We start from the raw sequence: 19,922 nt of genomic DNA, 5'->3' as shown, positions 1-19,922 counted from the left end.
CGAGAAGATAGGACTTGGATCACGCATATCGAAATCTTTGGAGTTCGGTTCTACAAGATCTCTATTCGATTCGGTGCGCCAGGATGCAAAATCTTCGCCAAAAGACCTGCACCATCTCCCTCGCTCGAATGATCTCCCAAAGCTGCCCAGTTTCAAAAAGAGGACGCAAACAGATCCTAATGCCGCGCGCAAGCCTCGCTCGACCATTAACAGCAAACGGGAGAAGAAGCAGGGCAAAGCTCATGAGGGCTCTGGACGGCGTTCTCGATCGAGGCAGCCATCGTATTCACCTTCGCATTCACGCTCACGTTCTCGTTCTCGTACTCCCCGTTCCCATTCTCGCTCTGTGTCCCGGATTCGGTACCGGTCCCGCTCACGTTCCATTTCCCGATCGCCCTCTCTATCGAGATCACGACATGTACTCAAACCGCGTGGACGATCCCGATCCGTCATTCGATCCAGATCCAGGAGTCGCTCCATCTCTAGAAGCCAATCCCGTGGTAGACCGCCCTTGAGGTACATGGACTCCGATTCCGAGATGGAAAGGAGCAAGACCGAGAGCAGAAAGGGCGACCGATTGCGTCGATACTCCCGAGGCAACCGCAGTGCATCCAGTCAGGACGAAGATCATGGCCCGACAGGCAAGAGGTTGCAGAAGAAGAGTATAAAGGGCCCTCGTACCAACAGGAAAGGGCCATTGGCGGGCAACAAGAAGAAGACTCAGCGCCTTCGGGACTATCTCAGCAGCAGCGATGATGGTCAGCATCCGGACGACTTCTTAACAGAGTTCCATCAGCGTCAGCCGCAGGGCGAGAGCAGCGACGAATACGATGTCGATGAGGATGTGCAGTTTGTTGTCGATGATGAGGAGGAGGTCGAGAGAATCGACGATGACGACGATATGGAAGGCGATCGCACGGAGAACGACGAGGTTGTGGCCCTAAAGGGTAGGGACAGTGGAGCTGAGGACGACGTCAAGCTAGCAAGGCCGTCCCAAAAACGCAAGCGAGCGCATGATCGGGCTATCAGCGTGGGGATTGACATGAAAAAGATGGAAGCTACTGCGATGGAGTTGCCTGATATGGACTCCGGTTCGGACTATGGTACCGGCAAAGGACGCAAGACTAAGAAGCCAAAGAGGCAGACCGCTGCAGTGCAGACTAAGAAACCACAAGTGAAAAAGCTGCGACAGGACGAGAGCCGTTCTGACGTGGAGTTGCTGGACGTAACAGTGGACGACTCGCTCATGTGGCCTGCAACATCTGGACACCATGATGCCAGTTTGCATCGGGATGGCACACCGTACTACTCGGACCCTGGCTCTATCACCGGTTCTGAGTCCGAGTCTGACACGGACTCTGATTCCTCTTACTTTGATCTCTACGAACCATACGAGTCGGGCAAAGCCGGCAGTGCTATGGTTATGGGTCACAAGGACACCTTGCCTCTGGATTTCAGCAATGGCGACGAGGAAGACTTCCGGTTTATGAAGGCAGCCTTGGAGATGGAGCGGAAGAGAGCCGAAGAGGAGGAATCTGGGCGTCGCAACGGGTTGGATCCGGATGACAGAGCCTACCAACTACGGGAGCTGGAGGCCACCCTGGCAGCGCAGGAGACCTCAGCACGGGATTCGGCGCCGTCTGCACATCGAACCGGATCAGCACGTACAGAGGGCTTTTACAAGATCTCGGAAATGGCCAAGGCGATATACTTACCACACCGAAACACGGCACAGGTGAACACGGCTTCTGCCAGGATCTCGTCGCGCATGAACAGAGTCAACAACCGCCGGATGCTTGTGGGCATGGCCACGGACTCGGATATTATGAAGTTTAACCAGCTGAAGGTCCGCAAGAAGCAACTTCGGTTTGCAAAGTCGCCGATTCACGACTGGGGACTGTTTGCGATGGAGAAGGTGGATGCGAATGATATGGTGATTGAGTACATTGGAGAGGTGATCCGACAAAAGGTGGCGGATCATCGCGAGAAACGATATGAGCGGATGGGCATTGGCTCGAGTTATTTGTTCCGCGTGGACGATGACACTGTGATTGATGCGACCAAGATGGGCAACATTGCTCGTTTTATCAACCATTGCTGCACGGTAAGCGATTTCTCTCTGCTTTGCTATACTTTGCTCTGCTCTGTGGAGATGCCTTGGAATAGGATTAAATGGGCTAATGCACTACGTTTCTTGATTTACGATACTAGCCCAACTGCAATGCAAAGATTATCACGGTAGACGGACAGAAGAAGATTGTGATTTATGCAAAGAGAGATATTGAGGAGGGTGAAGAAATCACGTATGACTACAAGTTCCCAATAGAAGCGGACAAGATCCCATGCCTGTGTGGATCTCGCGGATGCCGCGGCACTCTGAATTAAAAAAGAGTTTAGAATAATGACAACGAACGAGAAAGGATCAAATACATTATGAGATGGCCACTGAGAATTGTCACCATTGTCGTTGTGTTGCAGAGTAATGTTGAAAGTATATTGTACATGTACATTTTATCAGCTGAAGTTTTCTAATGAAGAGTGCCTGCTTGCTTTCTGTGCAAAAACGTGGATCAACCGCTGAAGCCAAATACGCGCAGATTTCCTAGCATGACGGACCCACCGCCCGGTCTTGACTCTTGCTCATCGCCAGCATAGGCGAGCAGGTACTTGCTTGGATGCCAGGCCACTGTGTTCATGGCTGCAGAGCATGCGATCGTATGGACGGATTCACCGGTCTCGACTAGGGACTATAATCATTGAATGGAGGAGAAAAAAAACCCCGTTTAGTCCGTGCCCAAGAGTCTGTTGTTTCCTGAGAGACAAAAGAAAGGGAAGAAGCCGGGAATGGTAACTAAACAAAAAAGAAAAAAAAAAGAAGGTGTTCGCTTACAATGTCGATGGCAAGATCTTCCGAGGCAGAGGCTAGGAACTCGCCATCAAAGCTGAAACTGATGGTTCGAATAGGCCAACTAGATAAGATGAAAAGACGGCGATTAGATGATTAGATGATTAGATGATTAGTTTAAAGGACTAGGTAGGCACAGCAGGAACGTTTATACCATGAATTTGAGGGGGGTGTGGAGAATATTGTACACGACTTACTCTAGCTTTCCAAATGTCCGTACGCAAATGTATTCTTCCAGATCCCATAGGTTGACAAGAGCATCTGCGCTTCCAGTAGCCAGATATCTATCATATATATATTTGCGATATGAAATAAAGTCCATCGTCAGTACCGATATCAGAGCTATTCATTAGTCCGAGATCAAAAAATAAAAATAAAAAAAATAAAATAAAGTGTTTGTTTAACATACCTTCCACGCGGATCAAATTCTAAGCAATAACAATTCGCGGTATGGGCCTCAAGAGCATGGAGTTCCTTCATGGATGGATAACTCAAGACCTTGACGGTTCCCTGTCCGGTGGTCAAGAGGAACAAATTCCCTGTTGGGTTCCAGCTGATCTCGTTGACCTCGACCTTGAACTGGACGGTTTGTTCGATTTTGAAGGTTCGTGTGTCAATAAAGCTGATCATGTCGTCCTTGTTTCCAACCGCGATGCTTTGACCGTTCGGACTCCAGCTGATGTTGATATTCTGTCCGCTGGTATCGATCTTGTGAATGCTTTTTGCAGCTACAGAAAAAGAAATAAAAAAGAAAGAAATATAAAAAAATAGCACGTTAGTTGAATGACTTTCTCTACAATAAAACAGAGTAAAGTAGACGCAGACGCAGGATGAGAGGGAGGGCTAGAAATCAGGTGTCATGGAAACAATGAGGATCTGCTTACATCGTGCGTCCCAGATACGAACGGTTCTGTCGCAGCTGGCTGTGGCAAGATGATCGGGATGCGTAGGATCCCAGACGAGTTGATCCACGCTGTCGGTATGTCCGCGCAATTCCTGTGAGCTACGAGGATCTGACTTTTTTTTTTTTTTTTTTTGTTGTTATTGAAAAAAAAAAAAGGTCAGCGAAGGGCTCGCTCTGCATCCTGGTTTTTTTTCTTCTTTTTCTTTTTTCTATCCCGTTTCGAAGTATATCAATAGGGCACAATAGGTTCCTTTGTTTCCTTACAGTTCTCTCTGGAGCCCAGACACGGGCCGTCTTATCAACGGATCCTGAGGCTAGTCTCCTACCATCCGAGTTCCAGCCGACTGTATGGACATTGGCCTTGTGGGCCCTGTATTCGCGCGTGCTTAACGTCGGGAACCTTGCGATCGTCTATAGTGTCGGAGTAACTGCCGCGATGAGTTTTTTTTTTTTTTTTTTTGGAAAAAGGGTAAAGGCATGCAAGGTAAGGCAGAGTGCATCCTTTAGCAAAGTGTGAATGACTGAATGAATATCCGTGGTCCGTTGGTCGAATCCAGTACCTGATCCATCTGTGGTGTCCGTACGTATTGCATCGTGATCTATTGAGTCCTGTGGAGGGGGGGTCAAGGTCGTCGAGAGTAGGGCTTTTTTTTATTTTATTTTATAGTCACCCCAATTAGGATTGTGAAAAAGTGACGTTGCTCAAACTCAAAGGGGGAGGGGGATACGTGCGCGCAACAACGCGCGGGTCTTCCTTCTTTTTTCAGAAACCCTTTTTTTCTCCTCACAATCACTCCATATACTCAGACCATGGCGACGACATCTTCAGCACCGCAGGACAGCGATCCCAGGACTCATGCTCTGAATAACTACCGCAAAAAGCTGTTGGAACATCGCGAAATGGAGGCCAAAGTCAAAGACTGTACGTCTCCGCAGATAGAAAGGACTCGATTCTTTTTTTTTTCTTCCGTTTATTCGTTTATTCTAGTAGAAACAGGCGATACTGACGAAGCAAATGCTTTCATTCTTTCGTTCTTTCTTTCCTTCTTCTTTTTCCCCCTGCTGTCTTGCTGCAACGATAGTGCGTATGGGTCTCAAGGAGCTGGATCGGGCGTTCAACAAGTCAGAGGATGATATCAAGGCATTGCAGAGTGTTGGTCAGATTATTGGATCTGTCCTGAAGCAGCTGGACGAAGATCGCTGTAAGTCTTCAGCCTCACATTAGCCTACACTTTTTTTTCCCTACGTCCGTGATTCAATGGTTCCGGATAATCAACAGACAAAAGTGAAGAATGACTAAGCTGATTGACTTTATTGGATTGGCGTGCTCGCTAGTCATCATCAAAGCTGCAAGTGGACCTCGATACGTTGTTGGGTGCCGTAGTAAGTTGGACAAGTCCAAGTTGAAGTTGGGAACACGCGTGGCTCTGGACATGACCACTTTTACAATCATGCGCATGCTCCCAAGAGAGGTTGACCCGATGGTCTACAGCATGGGTATGGAAGATCCTGGATCCATTTCGTTTGCTGGAATTGGAGGACTGAGCGAGCAGATCAGAGAACTGCGTGAGGTACATTTCCGTCTGTTTTAGGGGATTATTGGGTGACATGCTTACCATTGGAGGTGTAGCTAACAATATTCCTTTTTTTTTTCTTCTTATCGGAAACGAAATGTGTATATAGGTCATTGAACTTCCTTTGATGAACCCGGAGCTGTTTGTGAGAGTTGGAATCAAGCCACCAAAGGGAGTGCTGCTTTATGGACCGCCAGGAACGGGCAAGACTTTGTTAGCAAGGGCTGTGGCCAGTACATTGGAGACCAACTTTTTGAAGGTCGTCTCGTCTGCGATTGTTGACAAGTATATCGGAGAGAGTGCCAGGGTCATCAGAGAGATGTTTGGTAAAGCGAGGCTGTCTTGACACCATGTTTGATGGAAGCGATGTCCCTTTTTCAGGCCTCATGGTTCGTTCTAATCTGGATATTTCATTTCTTTGCCTTGACATCTGGGCGAATGATATAGCATACGCAAAGGAACACGAACCGTGCATTATCTTTATGGATGAGATCGACGCTATTGGAGGACGACGTTTCTCAGAGGGAAGCTCTGCAGATCGAGAGATTCAGCGCACGTTGATGGAGTTGCTGAACCAGATGGATGGGTTTGACCACTTGGGGCAGACCAAGTTGATCATGGCGACAAACCGACCTGATACATTGGATCCAGCGCTGTTGAGACCCGGTCGTTTGGATCGCAAGATTGAGATTCCTTTGCCGAACGAACAGGGAAGGATGGAGATTTTGAAAATCCATGCACTCGGCATTACCAAGCAAGGAGAGATTGGTAAGTCAAGCTACAAGACGTTTTCAAGAAGGGGGACAAGGAAAAAAAAAAAAAAGCGTTCTGTCGTCTGCGATCGCCCACCAACAATGCTTTTTTATTTTATTTTCTTGCGTGCGCCCTTTATCAACGATAGATTACGAGGCAGTGGTGAAGCTGTCGGATGGGTTCAACGGCGCAGACATCCGCAACGTCTGCACCGAGGCCGGGATGTTTGCGATCCGCGAGGACCGAGACTATGTGGTGCAGGAGGATTTCATGAAAGCAGTGCGGAAGGTGGCAGACGCGAAGAAGTTGGAAGGCAAGCTGGACTATGAAAAGATCTAGATCGCGTCGTAAATAAATAACCAAATATCCAGAAATAATAATTGGTCAGATGAATGTGCGCGTTTCAGATGAAGGCGCAAACGGAACGGAACACGAAACGCAGCGGTAAGGTTTAAGTGTGTGGGCGCCACTTCCCCCCCCCCCCCCCAAATGGATTAGCTAATACAAAGGAATGAAGGAGGGGGCTATGCGACAGAAAACAGAACACGCATCTCGACCTCTGTTTCCTTGTCCTTCTGGTGCTCCTTGGATCCATGATTCTCATCTTCCCGATCTCAGGGTCTCAACGGTTAACAAAAAACAAAAAAAAAAAAAGTCGAATAAAGAATAAAGAATAAAGGATAAAGGGATGCTATGATATCGAACTCTGCGTTGTGTGCGCGTGTAGACTATGCCTGTGTATGCATGTGCATGTGTGTACGTCTGTGTGTGCGTGGTATTGTTGTTCCGCGATCACTCTTTTCTTGAGATATCTAGAAAATGCCTGTGCGTGTGATTAGATTACAACAGGAGCCCTGTTCGGTCCTGGTATGAACTACAGGCATATGAACATGAATTACAAGGACCATTGGCATTTTAGAGGATGACATGGCCCAGCAATGTAATATACTTCTGGTACTAAATTAGTGACATGTTGCCATTAGGCGATAACAAACAGACGACTATTAAGGACGAACAAGATAGTCTACTGGACTACTGCATGCACCATTTGTTGACTAGGCGGACTAGGTGGACATGGGGGGCAGCATTGCTTAACAGGGGTCCAGCTCAATTGATTCAATTGGTAGTGCTGTAGTGCTGTTTGCTGGTTTCGCTGTTGTTCAATGTGCTCAGATCCATCCCGGACGAGAGAGAGGCAGGGCAGGGGGAGGAGGGTATGAGGAGACTGTATATTGCAATCTGATATTCATCAAAGGGAAAAACGAGCGCGAGCGCGGGAGATGTGTCCATAGCCATCCAAACATCACCGGTAAAAATAGACGATGGGGGTAGGGGTGGGGGGGGGCAGAGGAGACGCACCCAAAGAAGCGAGGCAGCAACAGCCAGCAACAGCCAGTAAAACAACAAACAACAAACAAACAGACAAACAGACAGACAGACAGAAGGCGAATCAGACAAATGAGCAACACATTGGGTCATTTGATTCGGATCAACTTGATTCAATCGGGTCCATCGGGTTTCGAAAGGGCAGACACCCTTTCTTTGCCTGCGTGCTTGTTTAGTTGTTTACTTGTTTGGTTGTTTACTTGCCTGGTTGTTTGCCTGTTTGCTTTTCTTGCTTCTCTTGCTTCTCTTGCTTGCAAATACCACCCCGCCCTTTCCTGCTCACGCTTCTTTCTCTTCCCACTCCCTCTCTCTCTTTCTCACTCTCTTCTTCTTCTTCTTCTTCTTCCTCCTCCTCCTCACTCCTCCTCACTCCTCCTGCGGATCAACCCTCCTCTTCTTCACCTTGCTCGCCTCTTTCTCCTCTTCCTCAAACCCCCCCTGTCTGGTCCCTCTCTCCCTCCCCACATATCCTACGCACCCCACCTACCCCGTCATCCACAATCAGGACACGCCCACACGCCTCTCTTTCACGCTCGTCTCCAACCAACGCGTATCGCATGTACGTACATCAGTAGCAACCTGTCGCTTCTTTTCTTGTCTTACTCACTCACACCCTCACTCGCAACACCACACCCACATCCACACATACACACATCCACGTACACATATACACACACATACACATTCGTACAACTCCTCTCTCTCTCTCTCTCTCTCTCTCTCTCTCCTCCCAATGCAAACTGTAGCCACGAGAGTAAACAGCAAACGCATTGTCCATCTTCCTACCGCTTTTTTTTTTTTTTTTTTTTTTTTTTTTGCTTTACTTTACTTCGCTTTACTGCTTGGCTCTTTCGCCCTATACCAACATCCCTTTTTCCCTTGCTACCGCAAACAGCATCGCACCTCTTCATCACGTCTCCTACTCTTCCTGTCTCCGTCTGTGCACCCCACTTGATCACATACTCTGGTTCTATTCTCTCTTCCTTGGGGTTCCTTTCGTCTGTGTTACTTTTTGGAGCTGTAAGCAACATTCTATTTGGCCATGAACCTTTCCTCAACAGTCAGCTGTGTGAATGCGTGCTTTTTTTTTTCTATCGACAGACTCCATTCCAGGCCCCTGTGCTTCGTCTCCCCTCCCCTTTTTTTCATTCCTTCCTTTTCATATAACCCAATCAGCCCACCGACCAACCAACGGTCATTGTGAACACCACAGCATTAAAGCACACGCACAGCAGTTGCAGTCTACATAGCGCATCTTTAGCCTGCTCATCCACTCCCTCATACTCTCGAACCTTCCCTCGTTCTTGTTCTCCCTTCCCGCCAATTGCGATTCCAATTGCGATGTTAAAGATAGCCTACTGTACGCCACAGATCACAGTCTGATATATGATATCAGATCAAGCAGTGCTCTCAGTTATGACACGCCGTTGCATTGCATTCGTACCACCCACCCCCATCATGGGATAACCTAGTCTAGGGCTCTCCTGAGCGCGGACCTTGCTTGGCTTGGCCCAACCCCCCCCTCTATGGATGTGGATCCCATTTTCTCTTTACTTGCGCATCCTCGATGGCGTGCAAAGCAGTGGTTTAATAATGGCCTCGAGGGCGATGAGGGGAGGAGGGATAGAGTCAACCCGAGCTGTGGGTCTCAACCCTATCCCACGTTTTGCCTTTTTTCCACTGTTTTATTTGATCTGTTTCATCTCCTGCAGGGCCCCTTCGTCGCGCTCCTCCCTCCTCCTTTCGCCCCTCCTTCCCTCCCATCCGCGTCCTCTCTCTTTCTCTTTCTCTTTCTATTTCTGTTTCTCCTCCTCTCTCTCTCTCTCTCTCCCTCTCTGCTCCTGCGATCATACTCCATCTGCCTCTGCCGCTCCTCCCTCTCCTCCTCCTCCCTGTACTCTCTCTCCTCCTTCTTCGTCAGTCCCCTTTTGTTTTGCGCATGTATTTGTTTGCACGTGCATCTGTTTACAGCATCCAACGCGACTGCGATTCCTTACCCAAGCTCCCTTTACTGTCCCTCTCAGAAGTAGTGCCCGACCAGGAACCAACACCCCATTGCACCGCTATCTGTACTCTACATGTCCACAGCACCATATCCCATCTCAAAGTCCAAGAGGGCCTCCTCCCGCCGGCCATCAGCAGCCTGGGTCCTGTTCCTCTCGACCCTCGTCCTCCTCTCAGTCTCGCCAAAGCACGCCAATGCCGACGAATCATGTCCCAACTGCGGTATTGCCGATACGATCCTCAAGCCATGCAACTCGTCCCTGCAGATGCAAACCTGGCCTGGCACCCTTGTCTATCAGTAAGTCAGCCGCTTGTTCGACATAACCCCGTCGTCGACAACGCCTTACGCCTTAAACACATCACGATGCTCACACGTCCTCGTTGCTATTGCGGCATTCGTCCTTCTTCTTTCCCGCCCTCCCCTTTAGACCGACCCTGGAACAATCCGCATGCGCATGTAACCAAAACTATTACGATCAGGTATACTCTTGTCTCTTGTCTTTGATCCCTTTTGTTTTGTGTCTCCTTGCCTCTCTTGCCTCTCCTGCCTTTGTCGATCATTTTGTTCATGAAAGCGCGCTCATATTGACATTGCTTGCTATGTATGCTATGTATGTGTTGCTCCTTAGATGGTCGGATGCTTAAGGTGCCAGTCATCAAGCTCTGCACACTATTCTGTCAAGGACATCGACAGCTACAAACTCGTGTGCCTATCCATGAACCAGCAATGGAAGCTCATCAACCTCCCTAACCAAACGACAACCACAATAACCCCGACAATCACAACCCCCTCCACAAGCATGGGCGCCTCAGTCCCAACAACAATCGATGCGCCCTCAGGCAACAAGACTGTGGGGGGCATTGGCAGTGGTAACAGCAGCCTCTCATCAGGAGCAATCGCAGGAATCGTGGTGTCAGTGATTGCTTTGGTCGTCGCACTTTCAGTCGCGGCGTATGTCTGGGGAAGGCGGAGGAGGGATCGCGCTCGAAATGCTGGAGGTTTGGACGAGTACAAGTATCGCGACACGCAGCCGGACTCGTACATGGAGGTGGCTCTCCCTCAATACACAGGCATGATCCAGCCTACGTTGCCACCCATCTCCAAAGTCTCGTAAGTCGATGTGTCGCTAAATTATTATTTTTTCTGGCACATTATCGGAAATGGACTAGGGCAACCCACTCACTCTCCTTTTTTCCATCCTATATGTCTTTTTCATCTTCCCGCCAGAAACCTGCGCGTTATGAATCCGGACAGTGACGATGACGAGAATGGGTCTCACTCTGCACTGCGGAATCACAGCCAGCATCAGCCTAGTTTTGAAGTTCGGCGAACTTCCTCGCCTGGCTGGCGTAGAGGAAGCTTCGATGACGATTAACAAGGTTACCCCCCTCTCTTCCCCCCCCCCCCCCATCATCTAATATATCATCCATCCAAACCTCAAGAACCATGTACTCGTGCACTCGTCTTTACAAACGACAACAGCGGCGGTGACAAAAGGAAAAAAAAAAAAAAAAAAAAAAAAAAAGTTAATTATAATAATGTACATCGAAAACGATTGACAATTGATAAGGATGGGCGACATAAAAGCCTGGGTCGGGCATGCGTAGACGCGCGTGGAGTTGATTACAGCTCTTTTGTCAATCTCATCGTGGAAGTTGGTGATGCCAAACAAAACAAACAAAAAAAAAAAAAAATTCTGAGCTGGAGTGCCACTTCTGTATGGGATACTGGATATTCCCATTGTCGGGGTATCAGTAATCAAGGGAAAATGCACTCGCGGCACGCGAGGAGAGATCTTCGACGCATAATGCTTAAACAGAATGGAACAAGGAGTTGCGCACCTCTTCTCCTCCTCCAGCGTTCCATGTGGACATGTCCATTCCCAGTACGAACAAAATACGACTGCACTAGAGCCCATTCCAATGCGGGGAAGGGGGGGAGGAGGGGGAGGATGGTGGGGCCGGGAGGATGGTCGTCCTGCGTCACTTCGCGGACACTGCTCGTCGGCTGCCATGTGAGTGTAGAGGGTGTGTGTGGCATTCCCGGGTGGGCCAATGGGATGTTTTGCAGCATTTTCAAAAATCAGGTGAAAGCGATGCGCTTGCTGGGCGTGCTCAAAGTGACAATGCAATCCTTTCCGTGCTCCCTCTACGGTACTTTTTGCTTTTCTTTCTTTATCTTTCTCTCACCCTTCTCACTCTTACACTCCACTCTCACCTTCCTTCTCCTCAAAACATACCGCAATAACAACAACAACAACAACAATGGCTGAGAATCTTCGCTTCGATGGACGTGTCGTGATCGTCACCGGTGCCGGTGGTGGACTTGGCCGATCCCACGCCCTCTTCTTTGGCTCCCGCGGTGCTTCCGTCGTTGTCAACGATCTGGGCGCTTCCCATACAGGAGAGGGTGCCTCGTCCCGTGCTGCTGATGTAGTTGTGGAGGAGATCCGGGCTGCTGGAGGCAAGGCCGTCGCCAACTACGACTCTGTCCTGGACGGCGATAAGATTGTGGAGACGGCCATGAAGGCCTTTGGTCGTCTGGATATCGTGATCAACAACGCGGGTATCCTTAAGGATGTGTCGTTCGCGCGCATGACGGACGAGCAGTGGAAGCTGATCTTCCAGGTCCATGTTGACGGTGCCTACAAGGTCCTCAAGGCTGCCTGGCCCATCTTTAGGCAGCAGAAGTTCGGTCGTATCATCAACACAAGTAGGTTTCCGAGTGTTTGGGGGGAAAGATCACTTTGTTCATGGTTCATGCTCATCAACAGACAGGGAATGTGTGTATTAGTGCTGATATGAATACTTTATTGTGAACAAAACAAAACAAAATAGCTTCGGCCGCCGGAATCTATGGCAACTTTGGTAAGGAGCACTTTTTTTTTTCTTTCGGAAGCCATGCAAACCATCCTTAGGTCAGTGTATTGATCTCTCTATTCTTATTGCTGACATTACCTCTAGGTCAAGCCAACTACTCGGCTGCCAAGTTGGCCCTCGTCGGATTGACAAAGACCCTCGCCCTCGAAGGAAAGAAGGACAACATTCACAGCAACGTTATTGCGCCCATGGCCGCCTCACGCATGACCGAGACCGTCCTTCCCCCAGACATGCTCGCCTCCTTGAAGCCCGAGATGGTCACTCCTTTGGTTGCCTATCTCTGCCACGAGAACACGACCGAGAACGGATCCCTCTTTGAGGTCGGCGCCGGTTTCATCGGCAAGCTCCGCTGGGAGCGCACCGGTGGCTACGGTTTCCCCATCGACCAGACCCTCCAGCCCGAGGACGTCAAGGCCAAGTGGGCAGAGATCACCAACTTTGAGGACGGTCGTGCCACCCATCCAGAGTCTACGCAAGAGTCGATGGAGAGCATCATGGCCAACTTTGAGAACAAGTCCAAGTTGTAATTTTTTTTCCGTCCATATAGCATTTTTGATATTCAATCCATGAAAGAGTGCATTTGCAATAATAAACGCGTCCTTTGTCGCGTCTTTCTTTTTTATATCTTTTGGGCGCGTTTGTGTATTCAGTCAGTCCCAGCAGTGACTCTTTTGTTGCCACGAAAAAAAAAAAAAAAAAAAAAAAAAAAGAACCCGCCTTGTCCGTCAGCAACTCCATCGGCATCCAGACATTCGTGCTCTTTACAGAGATGACTACGACTTTCGGGACGAATGAGCTTAAGCCAGTCCTTCAAAGTAATTACAAACTCGGCCATTGCAGGATCTGATTCAGAAAATCATCCTTCTCGTTTCTGCTGTTCGTTCAGGAACAGGCGAAAAGGCGAACAGGCGAGCACAAGACTGACCCCACCCTCTCCCTTCAATGTGCATCTACTCCATACCATATTCAAAAAAAAAAAAAAAAAAAAATAGTCGAGGCAAGATTGACTCCCCAATGTTCAGTACCGTACCGAGTGATGCGAGAACGTCTCCGATACTTCGTGGTCGCGACCAAAGTCTCGTTGGTGTGTTTCCAAGAAATCACGGATTTCCGCGACAGCGAGGATGAGTTTGTTCGAACGCATGTCGAGCGGATATGGGTCGGAGAATGCTCAGGATCCAATTCTATTACTGCACACAGAACAGCATTTGAAGAAGAAGGAGCAAGAGGAGGAGGAGGAGGAGGAGGAGGATCAAGACCACAGGGAAGTGATTCGACTATGACCAATCAGTCAACTCCAACAGGATCGGACCAAGAGCAAGGACAAGGCGCACTGGACATCTTTCGACTTTGTGATGTTGATTTGTCGATTCACGTCTATCAGGTGCAGGAGCAGGGCGCTGTAGAGGAGTATGACGGAGGTATGAATCAAGGAGGAGAGCAGGCAGTGATGATGGCTCATCATTGGACCCTGCCTTGCCAAGAGCTCGAGGGCACTTGGGACAGGTAAAAGCGCCTCTCTTACTGTGTGTCAATGTCCCTCTCTCAGTAATTACTGCAACCCAGACAACTAACCAAGTATTGAGCTGGTTCAATGGCCATGGCGTTTTGATCCGATCTTACTGTGGTAGCTTGGTATTCGACGAAATGCTGCAGATCAAGCTGCTGGAATACGTTCGCACGATGTTTTTGTTCTCGGACAAGAATGTGAATCCTGATCTCATATCATGGAATAGGTAAACGGCCAAAAGTAATTTTTTTTGTATTTCGATCTAGAAGACATGCTACTTCAGTAGATATAGTCTAATGCTGCTGCTGTTAATGCTGTTGCTGCTTGTTGTTGTTGTTGTTTTGCTACACAAAGAGTCGTACTGCTGCATGGTCCGCCGGGAACAGGAAAGACATCTCTTTGTCGAGGACTTGCCCAAAAGTTATCTATCCGGCTTTCTCAAAGGTACGGCAACCCTGAACAAAGAAATATGTTCAAATTGTTGTGATGGATATCACCACTGATCCACGATATATTCCGCTCCTAGATATCGATATGGTAAACTACTGGAGATCAACAGCCACAGTCTGTTCAGCAAATGGTTCTCCGAGAGCGGCAAGATGGTACAGCGCATGTTTGACCAGATCTGGAGCATGGTCGAGGATGAAGACGCCTTCGTCTGTGTGCTGATCGGTATGGGAGCTATTCCATTATTGTGCTCGCACGCGTACATGTGTGTGACTTGTCGATGGTTACTTACCCCTGCGAATTATGTTAAAAAAACGCATTGTAGATGAAGTGGAGAGTTTGGCGGCGGCGAGGAGAGCGGCGTTGTCTGGAAACGAGCCCTCGGATTCGATAAGAGTAGGTGCTGCTGTTCGTGCCAGGCATCACGGGCAACGGAGGCAAATGATGCCGACGATCCTCCACTGACATCTTTATTAACCATCGATGTTATCCTAGGCTGTGAATGCGCTACTCACTCAGATTGACCGACTGAAGAAGCAAAAAAACGTCTTGATCCTGACGACTTCCAATATCACAGAGGCAATTGGTACGGGAGACGAAGCATGGGAACAGTACACATTCTATCTGACTGTGCTGACACTCTGTTCGTTATTGATGACCTCTAGATATCGCGTTTATTGATCGGGCAGATATCAAGCTGCACATTGGCCTTCCGTCGCAGCAAGCGATCTATAGCATCCTCTACTCTAGCATCAAGGAGCTCGAGCGGGCAGCCATTATCCAATCTCAAGTGAGCCCTATGATCATCTATAAGTGTTGGTGCAAGCACTGTAATGACGGGACGACAAAGCTGACCAGAGGCGACCATTTTTTTTTTTATTGTCTAGGGCCTTGATCTATGGGACTGGAGGCGTATCAGACTATACGCACTCATGCCATCCTACAGCTTCGAAGGAGAGCAGATACAGGTGGCAGTATCTCGGAAGCTGTATGATATTGCCGGCCTGGCATTGGGGATGAGTGGCCGGATCATTCGCAAGCTCCCCTTTCTGGCGCATGCCGGATACATTCAAGTAGGACGAGCAGTGCTGTCCAAGGTTTATCTCTGTGGAAGGGAAAAAAATAATAATTATTAACTGATCCGTTTGTCTGTGTGTGTGATAAAATAGTCGCCGACGACAAGGCTGGATATCTTCTTAAATGCATTACATAGGGTTGTCCAGGACGAGCAGTCGTCAAGTGTCCGTCTAAAGACTTTCGAGAGTGTCCATGGCGACCAGGATCATAGATAAGTGTCCATTGTTTCGATCCCAATAAAAAAAAATAAAAAAAAAAAGTTATTGTTGCTGTTATTAAAAAGAGAAGGAGGTGTGCCTGGCATATGAAACTCACTGAGGCATTGATTTGCGCTCAGCAAGCGATTAAGAGCAGGTTCGTTTCGATCTCGAGCAGGTAGAAAGTTCGCATTCACATGGACCAAGACGGTCGCGCGAGGTGAAGTGTTGACTTGCCCGATAGGACGACCCAAGAAGCACAAAAACTGTGCAACAGATCGTCCAACTAATAAAACTTAGTGAAGAAGAAAAAAAAAATCTCAAAGAGAGGGCTCGACATAAAATCCAAGGTAGTCGTTTTGTGGACTGGTTTCTGAAGACTGAACCGTCCTTTCGGACTTTTGGGGACTGAAAAATAAAGCGCGATTTTTTATCGTCTTTTAACGCGGGACTATTAAAGACTGTTTATTTCAGCGACTACACCTAGTAGGAGGATGAGTGAAGAGAGAGCGCGATTAGGGAATACGTCCCTCTTGCCTTTCCTAGAGGGGATACTTTCCATTCCTGGGGGTGAGTACAGGGCTGTGCAAAAGAAAGGCAAAGGCACTCAACGAAAGTAGATCTTGCGTCCTCGAGCAGCGGTTAGTCCCTGATCCAGACAGGTAGGTACATCGCTGGAGTGGTAGAAGCTGGTATCATCGCTGTTGCTGTTATCTTCTGGATGCTGAGTGTTTGTTCGTTCTTGGTGTCGCTGCTGCCGGCGCTGAGTGTCGTTATTGATCACGTTGTTGTTGAAGTTGGAGTAAGACAAGGGCATAGTGGAGGAGGAGGAAGAAACGGAAGAAGAGTTTACTACAGGAGAAGAGAAGGAGACATGCTGTTGGGTAACGGGTCATCTACATTGCTATACCAACAGCAACAGCAGCAGCAGAGATAATCGTCGTTGTTGTTGTCCGTCGACTGCGATGAGGAAATTCGAGCCTAGGGCAATCTGGTTCAGGGTCTCGGTTACATTCCACGAGTTATGAAGTAAAAGAAGTGTGTAAGAAACGCCGGTTCTGACGCTGCTGCTGGGTGCTGATGCTACGACTGACGTGAGGAAGGAGGGCGATGTCAGAGCTACTGACTAAATAAAGCTTCCTTCGGCGTACAGAAGTGCGGAGAAAAATGAAGATACAAAATGCAAGGCGACCCAAAATGACCATTTGCCAAGATAGCCGAGTTGCCAGGTTATTCATTTCCAGGATTTAAGGATAGAAATTAGATGCTCTCGTTTGTTGTTCAATGATTCCTTCCTTCTTGGCAGCCTTTCTTTTCAAGTTCTCTTCCTTTTTCATTTTGCAAGACGTTCAATTCCTGTTCCTCTTACAACCGATAGCGGCTAGAAAATAATCTTCAGTTCCTGCGGTATTATCTGCTGCTTCCTTGCCCTTGATCCGTACGAAAAAAAAAAAAAAAAAAAAGTCCTCGATATCTCGTCAAATGGCGATGGGTCATCCGTTATGTTCAACTGTGGATAAGCCAGATCCCGTGTGTCATTCATAACCAATGTCCGCTCTTTTTTTTTTTTTTTTTCTGTCTGCGTCCTGTCCTGAAAACTGTTTCTTGTCAACATAACCATTGACACACATATCCATGAACATCCATCGAGTTGATCCGAATTGAGACAATGCTCGTTTTTGATTTGTACGCTCGCTTATCAGTGAGGATTTCAAGCATTTATTCAAGATACAATGTCCACTATCCCGTAGCAACCGTTTACTTGCGGTTGGTCAGGATACTATTGAGACGTAGAAAGTAAAAAAAGAAACAAGCATGGTCAACATCAATACTTTCATCTCAGAAAGCAATCACAAAAGACAGCGTCCATGTCCATGACGGTTAATTGTGTGTCTTACCCGTCGTAACGCTGCTTGAACCAGTTCATGGTCTCCTCCTTGTGCACACGGTGCTTGGGGCCAACCTTGGCAACGGCACGGCGACGCTTGGTGATGCGGTTACCGGGGCGGTTCATGCAGACGAAGAAGTCCATACCGTAAATACCGATCGAGGGATCGTACTTGATGCCCAAATCGATATGCTCCTGGATACCGAAACCGAAGTTGCCGGTCTCGGAGAAGTTCGACTTCTTCAATTCGTACTCCTTGACCTTGAGGCCACGCTCCAAGATCTCCTCGGCCTTGGGGCCACGGACGGTGACGTGGACGGCGATCTTCTCGTTACGACGGATACCGAAGGTACGGACGGTGTAACGGGCCTTGGAGTAGACGGGGGTCTGACCGGTCAACTGCTCCAGAACCTTGGCGGCACGGGTGAGTCTGTCTCCGGACTCGCCGACGCAAATGTTGAGAACGAGCTTCTCGAGGCGCAACTCGCGCATAACGTTCTTCTGAGTCTGGTCTTCAGCGGACTAATTGATATAGAGAGTGCAAAATAAGACGAAGTTATTAAGACCGCAACTCAATTAGCCGCCTCCGAACCATCCGTTTCCTGGAGTATACAAGGAAGAAGATGGTGGGTGTCCTTTTCCTGAGTCCTAGATTCTGATCCTGACTACGACTCCGGTTCTAATCCCGACCCTGATCCTCTCGGTCGCCAGATTAAGAGGACATCAGACTGTATTGTATTCGCCCTCCTATCCTGTTGAGTGACTCCTGGTACCGCGAGTGCTGAATCAGCTTGACCATCCTGAAAACGTGCAAAAGCGAAGGGTGTAACGGTGCTGTGAAGTGTTGGACGTCCAGAGAATCATCAACTGTCCTGATGCGACTCGAATATAGCTTCAGTTAAAATAGACGTAGACGCTGAGTGGATGATCGGCGGTTCACCACGTCTTTTGCTTTGGCTGTCTTTCTCGTGAATCGGCTAAGCAAAGCGAGTGGATGCAGTTGAGGAGTGATGATGACTATTGAATTTGCCGAATTCCTCGCTTCTTCACTAAGTCATGACGCTGGATGGTAATATGCTGACTGTCGCAGTTGTCGAGATCGATCAATCGATGGATAGCGATGGATGCGATGATGCTGCGCTCATGGATTGAAGCCCGGCGATGTATGTACCATGTTGGCTTGATTGATAGGCTGTGAAAGAGAAGGGCCAATTCTCTCACACTCAGAACTGAAATAAAGCAAGCTAAATTAAGGGTACCCTATATCCCTATGGTGCACTTCAACACTTTTTGGATTTTGTCAAATAATTGGGTCGCAGCAGTCACCATTGACGTTTAGTCCTAATGTTGGAGCGTCCATGTGTATTTTCCATTCAACCGACCCTTTCCGTGATTCTCATCATCACTCCATCGTCGTCAGCATTCCTTTCCTCTAAGTTTAGAATGCCTCGAGTGAAGAAACTCACGCAGCATTTAAGAAGAATAGCGCAAAAACCCAAACCACCCCTGCCTATTCTTGACCCAGTCTACCAAGAACAGCAGGAGGAGAACGTCATTTATGTGCCTGTGAAAGCGGGCTATGAGATACAGGAGTCAAGTTGCGATATTGAGGAATGGAATGCTGTTCTCGCGGAATCGGACAGTGATGGACCTGCTGAAGACGACACTGATGACGAGGATTGGCAGGCAGTCAGAAGAGCTCTCAGGAATAACGAGGAATGGGATGAACTCCTTACGAGTATGCGATTGGCAGCTGCTTCAGTGAAGACGACAAAGCCTTACGATGGAACCACTCGGCAAAATTTGCACCACCGAAAGATGGTCCTCAAAAGGGCAGCAGTAGGCACCCCTCCCCTCTCTACATTTGGGTTCACTATGCCAACACTGACAGCTCCTCGCCGGAAGAGAGTTGTCCAGGAAGTAGAACCTTCAGGTATGATAACTGGATACTGTGTGCCTATAATATGAATTATTAATATATTAATACTAACATATATGTAATATCACCTTTCAGGAATGTAGATGTGCGCCGCAATGCAGGGATGGTATTGGAAATTCAAGGTTACTTGGATAACAAGAACAAGAAATATCCGCCCCTCAGTGACGAGGCCTTTAATTTGCAAGCACTCCAGCAGTACCTACGCCGCTTGGTCCCAGGAGTGAGCAAGACTAAGGCAGCTCTGGTTACGGCGAAAGGTTTTGGCAGAGGCGTGCACTTTTCATGAAGGATCATGATATGGACTACTCAGTGGGAGAACAATGAGGAAATCACTGTGTCGCGTCGAGGGAAGCATGCCAAAACCAGGAACCAACTAACCGAAGGCGATAACTTTAACGAGTTGAGAACCTGGATATTGTTGAACCATAAATACACTATCACGCCATCGATACTCCGGC

At 48.3% G+C, this 19,922-nt stretch overlaps 9 protein-coding genes across 9 annotated transcripts; 7 read left to right on the top strand and 2 right to left on the bottom strand.

Annotated features, from left to right (window-relative positions):
- Positions 1-1,825: 1,825 nt before the first annotated feature.
- BC939DRAFT_399990 (SET domain-containing protein) lies at positions 1,826-2,385 on the top strand (the record flags this gene model as incomplete). Its single annotated transcript, XM_051552510.1, has 2 exons — positions 1,826-2,104; positions 2,212-2,385. The coding sequence occupies 2 exons, from the start codon at positions 1,826-1,828 to the stop codon at positions 2,383-2,385; spliced, it is 453 nt and encodes a 150-aa protein (XP_051409633.1).
- Positions 2,386-2,482: 97 nt separating this feature from the next.
- On the bottom strand, positions 2,483-4,432 carry BC939DRAFT_459263 (WD40-repeat-containing domain protein). The gene is made up of 7 exons (XM_051556714.1): positions 4,370-4,432; positions 4,074-4,220; positions 3,790-3,922; positions 3,315-3,633; positions 3,103-3,189; positions 2,891-2,969; positions 2,483-2,747 (listed from the first exon to the last, which is right to left on the bottom strand). The coding sequence occupies exons 1-7, from the start codon at positions 4,400-4,402 to the stop codon at positions 2,571-2,573; spliced, it is 975 nt and encodes a 324-aa protein (XP_051409632.1). The 5' UTR covers positions 4,403-4,432; the 3' UTR covers positions 2,483-2,570.
- A 127-nt stretch (positions 4,433-4,559) lies between these two features.
- Positions 4,560-6,508, top strand: BC939DRAFT_459261 (26S protease regulatory subunit 10B). Its single transcript, XM_051556713.1, has 6 exons — positions 4,560-4,731; positions 4,892-5,011; positions 5,145-5,380; positions 5,493-5,709; positions 5,831-6,151; positions 6,285-6,508. The coding sequence occupies exons 1-6, from the start codon at positions 4,620-4,622 to the stop codon at positions 6,473-6,475; spliced, it is 1,197 nt and encodes a 398-aa protein (XP_051409631.1). The 5' UTR covers positions 4,560-4,619; the 3' UTR covers positions 6,476-6,508.
- Positions 6,509-7,479: 971 nt separating this feature from the next.
- BC939DRAFT_248180 (uncharacterized protein) lies at positions 7,480-8,910 on the top strand. Its single transcript, XM_051550980.1, has 2 exons — positions 7,480-8,081; positions 8,624-8,910. Exons 1-2 carry the CDS (start codon positions 7,595-7,597, stop codon positions 8,770-8,772), a joined length of 636 nt encoding a protein of 211 aa, XP_051409630.1. The 5' UTR covers positions 7,480-7,594; the 3' UTR covers positions 8,773-8,910.
- Positions 8,911-9,253: 343 nt separating this feature from the next.
- BC939DRAFT_459256 (uncharacterized protein) lies at positions 9,254-10,933 on the top strand. The gene is made up of 4 exons (XM_051556712.1): positions 9,254-9,824; positions 9,955-10,006; positions 10,156-10,637; positions 10,755-10,933. The coding sequence occupies exons 1-4, from the start codon at positions 9,601-9,603 to the stop codon at positions 10,900-10,902; spliced, it is 906 nt and encodes a 301-aa protein (XP_051409629.1). The 5' UTR covers positions 9,254-9,600; the 3' UTR covers positions 10,903-10,933.
- Positions 10,934-11,791: 858 nt separating this feature from the next.
- BC939DRAFT_400043 (uncharacterized protein) lies at positions 11,792-12,933 on the top strand (the record flags this gene model as incomplete). Its single annotated transcript, XM_051552515.1, has 3 exons — positions 11,792-12,239; positions 12,365-12,394; positions 12,491-12,933. The coding sequence occupies 3 exons, from the start codon at positions 11,792-11,794 to the stop codon at positions 12,931-12,933; spliced, it is 921 nt and encodes a 306-aa protein (XP_051409628.1).
- Positions 12,934-13,829: 896 nt separating this feature from the next.
- BC939DRAFT_400067 (P-loop containing nucleoside triphosphate hydrolase protein) lies at positions 13,830-15,499 on the top strand (the record flags this gene model as incomplete). The annotated part of the gene is made up of 8 exons (XM_051552518.1): positions 13,830-13,912; positions 14,038-14,142; positions 14,271-14,360; positions 14,443-14,588; positions 14,689-14,759; positions 14,859-14,949; positions 15,029-15,176; positions 15,310-15,499. The coding sequence occupies 8 exons, from the start codon at positions 13,830-13,832 to the stop codon at positions 15,497-15,499; spliced, it is 924 nt and encodes a 307-aa protein (XP_051409627.1).
- A 1,814-nt stretch (positions 15,500-17,313) lies between these two features.
- On the bottom strand, positions 17,314-18,814 carry BC939DRAFT_459247 (60S ribosomal protein L11). Its single transcript, XM_051556711.1, has 3 exons — positions 18,697-18,814; positions 17,536-18,047; positions 17,314-17,417 (listed from the first exon to the last, which is right to left on the bottom strand). Exons 1-3 carry the CDS (start codon positions 18,697-18,699, stop codon positions 17,396-17,398), a joined length of 537 nt encoding a protein of 178 aa, XP_051409626.1. The 5' UTR covers positions 18,700-18,814; the 3' UTR covers positions 17,314-17,395.
- Positions 18,815-19,069: 255 nt separating this feature from the next.
- BC939DRAFT_459246 (uncharacterized protein) lies at positions 19,070-19,595 on the top strand (the record flags this gene model as incomplete). The annotated part of the gene is made up of 1 exon (XM_051556710.1): positions 19,070-19,595. A coding segment is annotated over exon 1 (223 nt), but the record flags the coding sequence as incomplete, so codon positions are not given.
- Between the last annotated feature and the right edge of the window lie 327 nt (positions 19,596-19,922).

This window comes from Gamsiella multidivaricata (genome assembly GCF_025024155.1).
Source record: "Gamsiella multidivaricata strain RSA 2152 chromosome Unknown BC939scaffold_57, whole genome shotgun sequence".
NCBI lineage: Eukaryota > Fungi > Mortierellomycota > Mortierellomycetes > Mortierellales > Mortierellaceae > Gamsiella > Gamsiella multidivaricata.
Note: the sequence above shows the minus strand (reverse complement) of the source record. Positions and strands in the feature narration are given on the sequence as shown.

Excerpts from the sequence above, each read along its gene's own strand:
- BC939DRAFT_459261 (XM_051556713.1), top strand. The coding sequence starts at position 4,620 with ATGGCGACGACATCTTCAGCACCGCAGGACAGCGATCCCAGGACTCAT. Across the intron at positions 5,012-5,144 it reads GCAGCTGGACGAAGATCGCT|TCATCATCAAAGCTGCAAGT; the intron begins GTAAGTCTTCAG and ends CGTGCTCGCTAG. Across the intron at positions 5,381-5,492 it reads AGATCAGAGAACTGCGTGAG|GTCATTGAACTTCCTTTGAT; the intron begins GTACATTTCCGT and ends ATGTGTATATAG.
- BC939DRAFT_459263 (XM_051556714.1), bottom strand. The coding sequence starts at position 4,402 with ATGCAATACGTACGGACACCACAGATGGATCAG. Across the intron at positions 4,221-4,369 it reads GGACACCACAGATGGATCAG|ACGATCGCAAGGTTCCCGAC; the intron begins GTACTGGATTCG and ends CCGACACTATAG. Across the intron at positions 2,970-3,102 it reads CGGACATTTGGAAAGCTAGA|TTGGCCTATTCGAACCATCA; the intron begins GTAAGTCGTGTA and ends CATCTTATCTAG.
- BC939DRAFT_459247 (XM_051556711.1), bottom strand. Across the intron at positions 17,418-17,535 it reads TTCAAGCAGCGTTACGACGG|TATCCTGACCAACCGCAAGT; the intron begins GTAAGACACACA and ends ACGTCTCAATAG.
- BC939DRAFT_459256 (XM_051556712.1), top strand. The coding sequence starts at position 9,601 with ATGTCCACAGCACCATATCCCATCTCAAAGTCCAAGAGGGCCTCCTCC. Across the intron at positions 9,825-9,954 it reads CCTGGCACCCTTGTCTATCA|ACCGACCCTGGAACAATCCG; the intron begins GTAAGTCAGCCG and ends CCTCCCCTTTAG. Across the intron at positions 10,007-10,155 it reads ACCAAAACTATTACGATCAG|ATGGTCGGATGCTTAAGGTG; the intron begins GTATACTCTTGT and ends GTTGCTCCTTAG.
- BC939DRAFT_248180 (XM_051550980.1), top strand. The coding sequence starts at position 7,595 with ATGAGCAACACATTGGGTCATTTGATTCGGATCAACTTGATTCAATCG. Across the intron at positions 8,082-8,623 it reads CCAACCAACGCGTATCGCAT|ACTCCATTCCAGGCCCCTGT; the intron begins GTACGTACATCA and ends TTCTATCGACAG.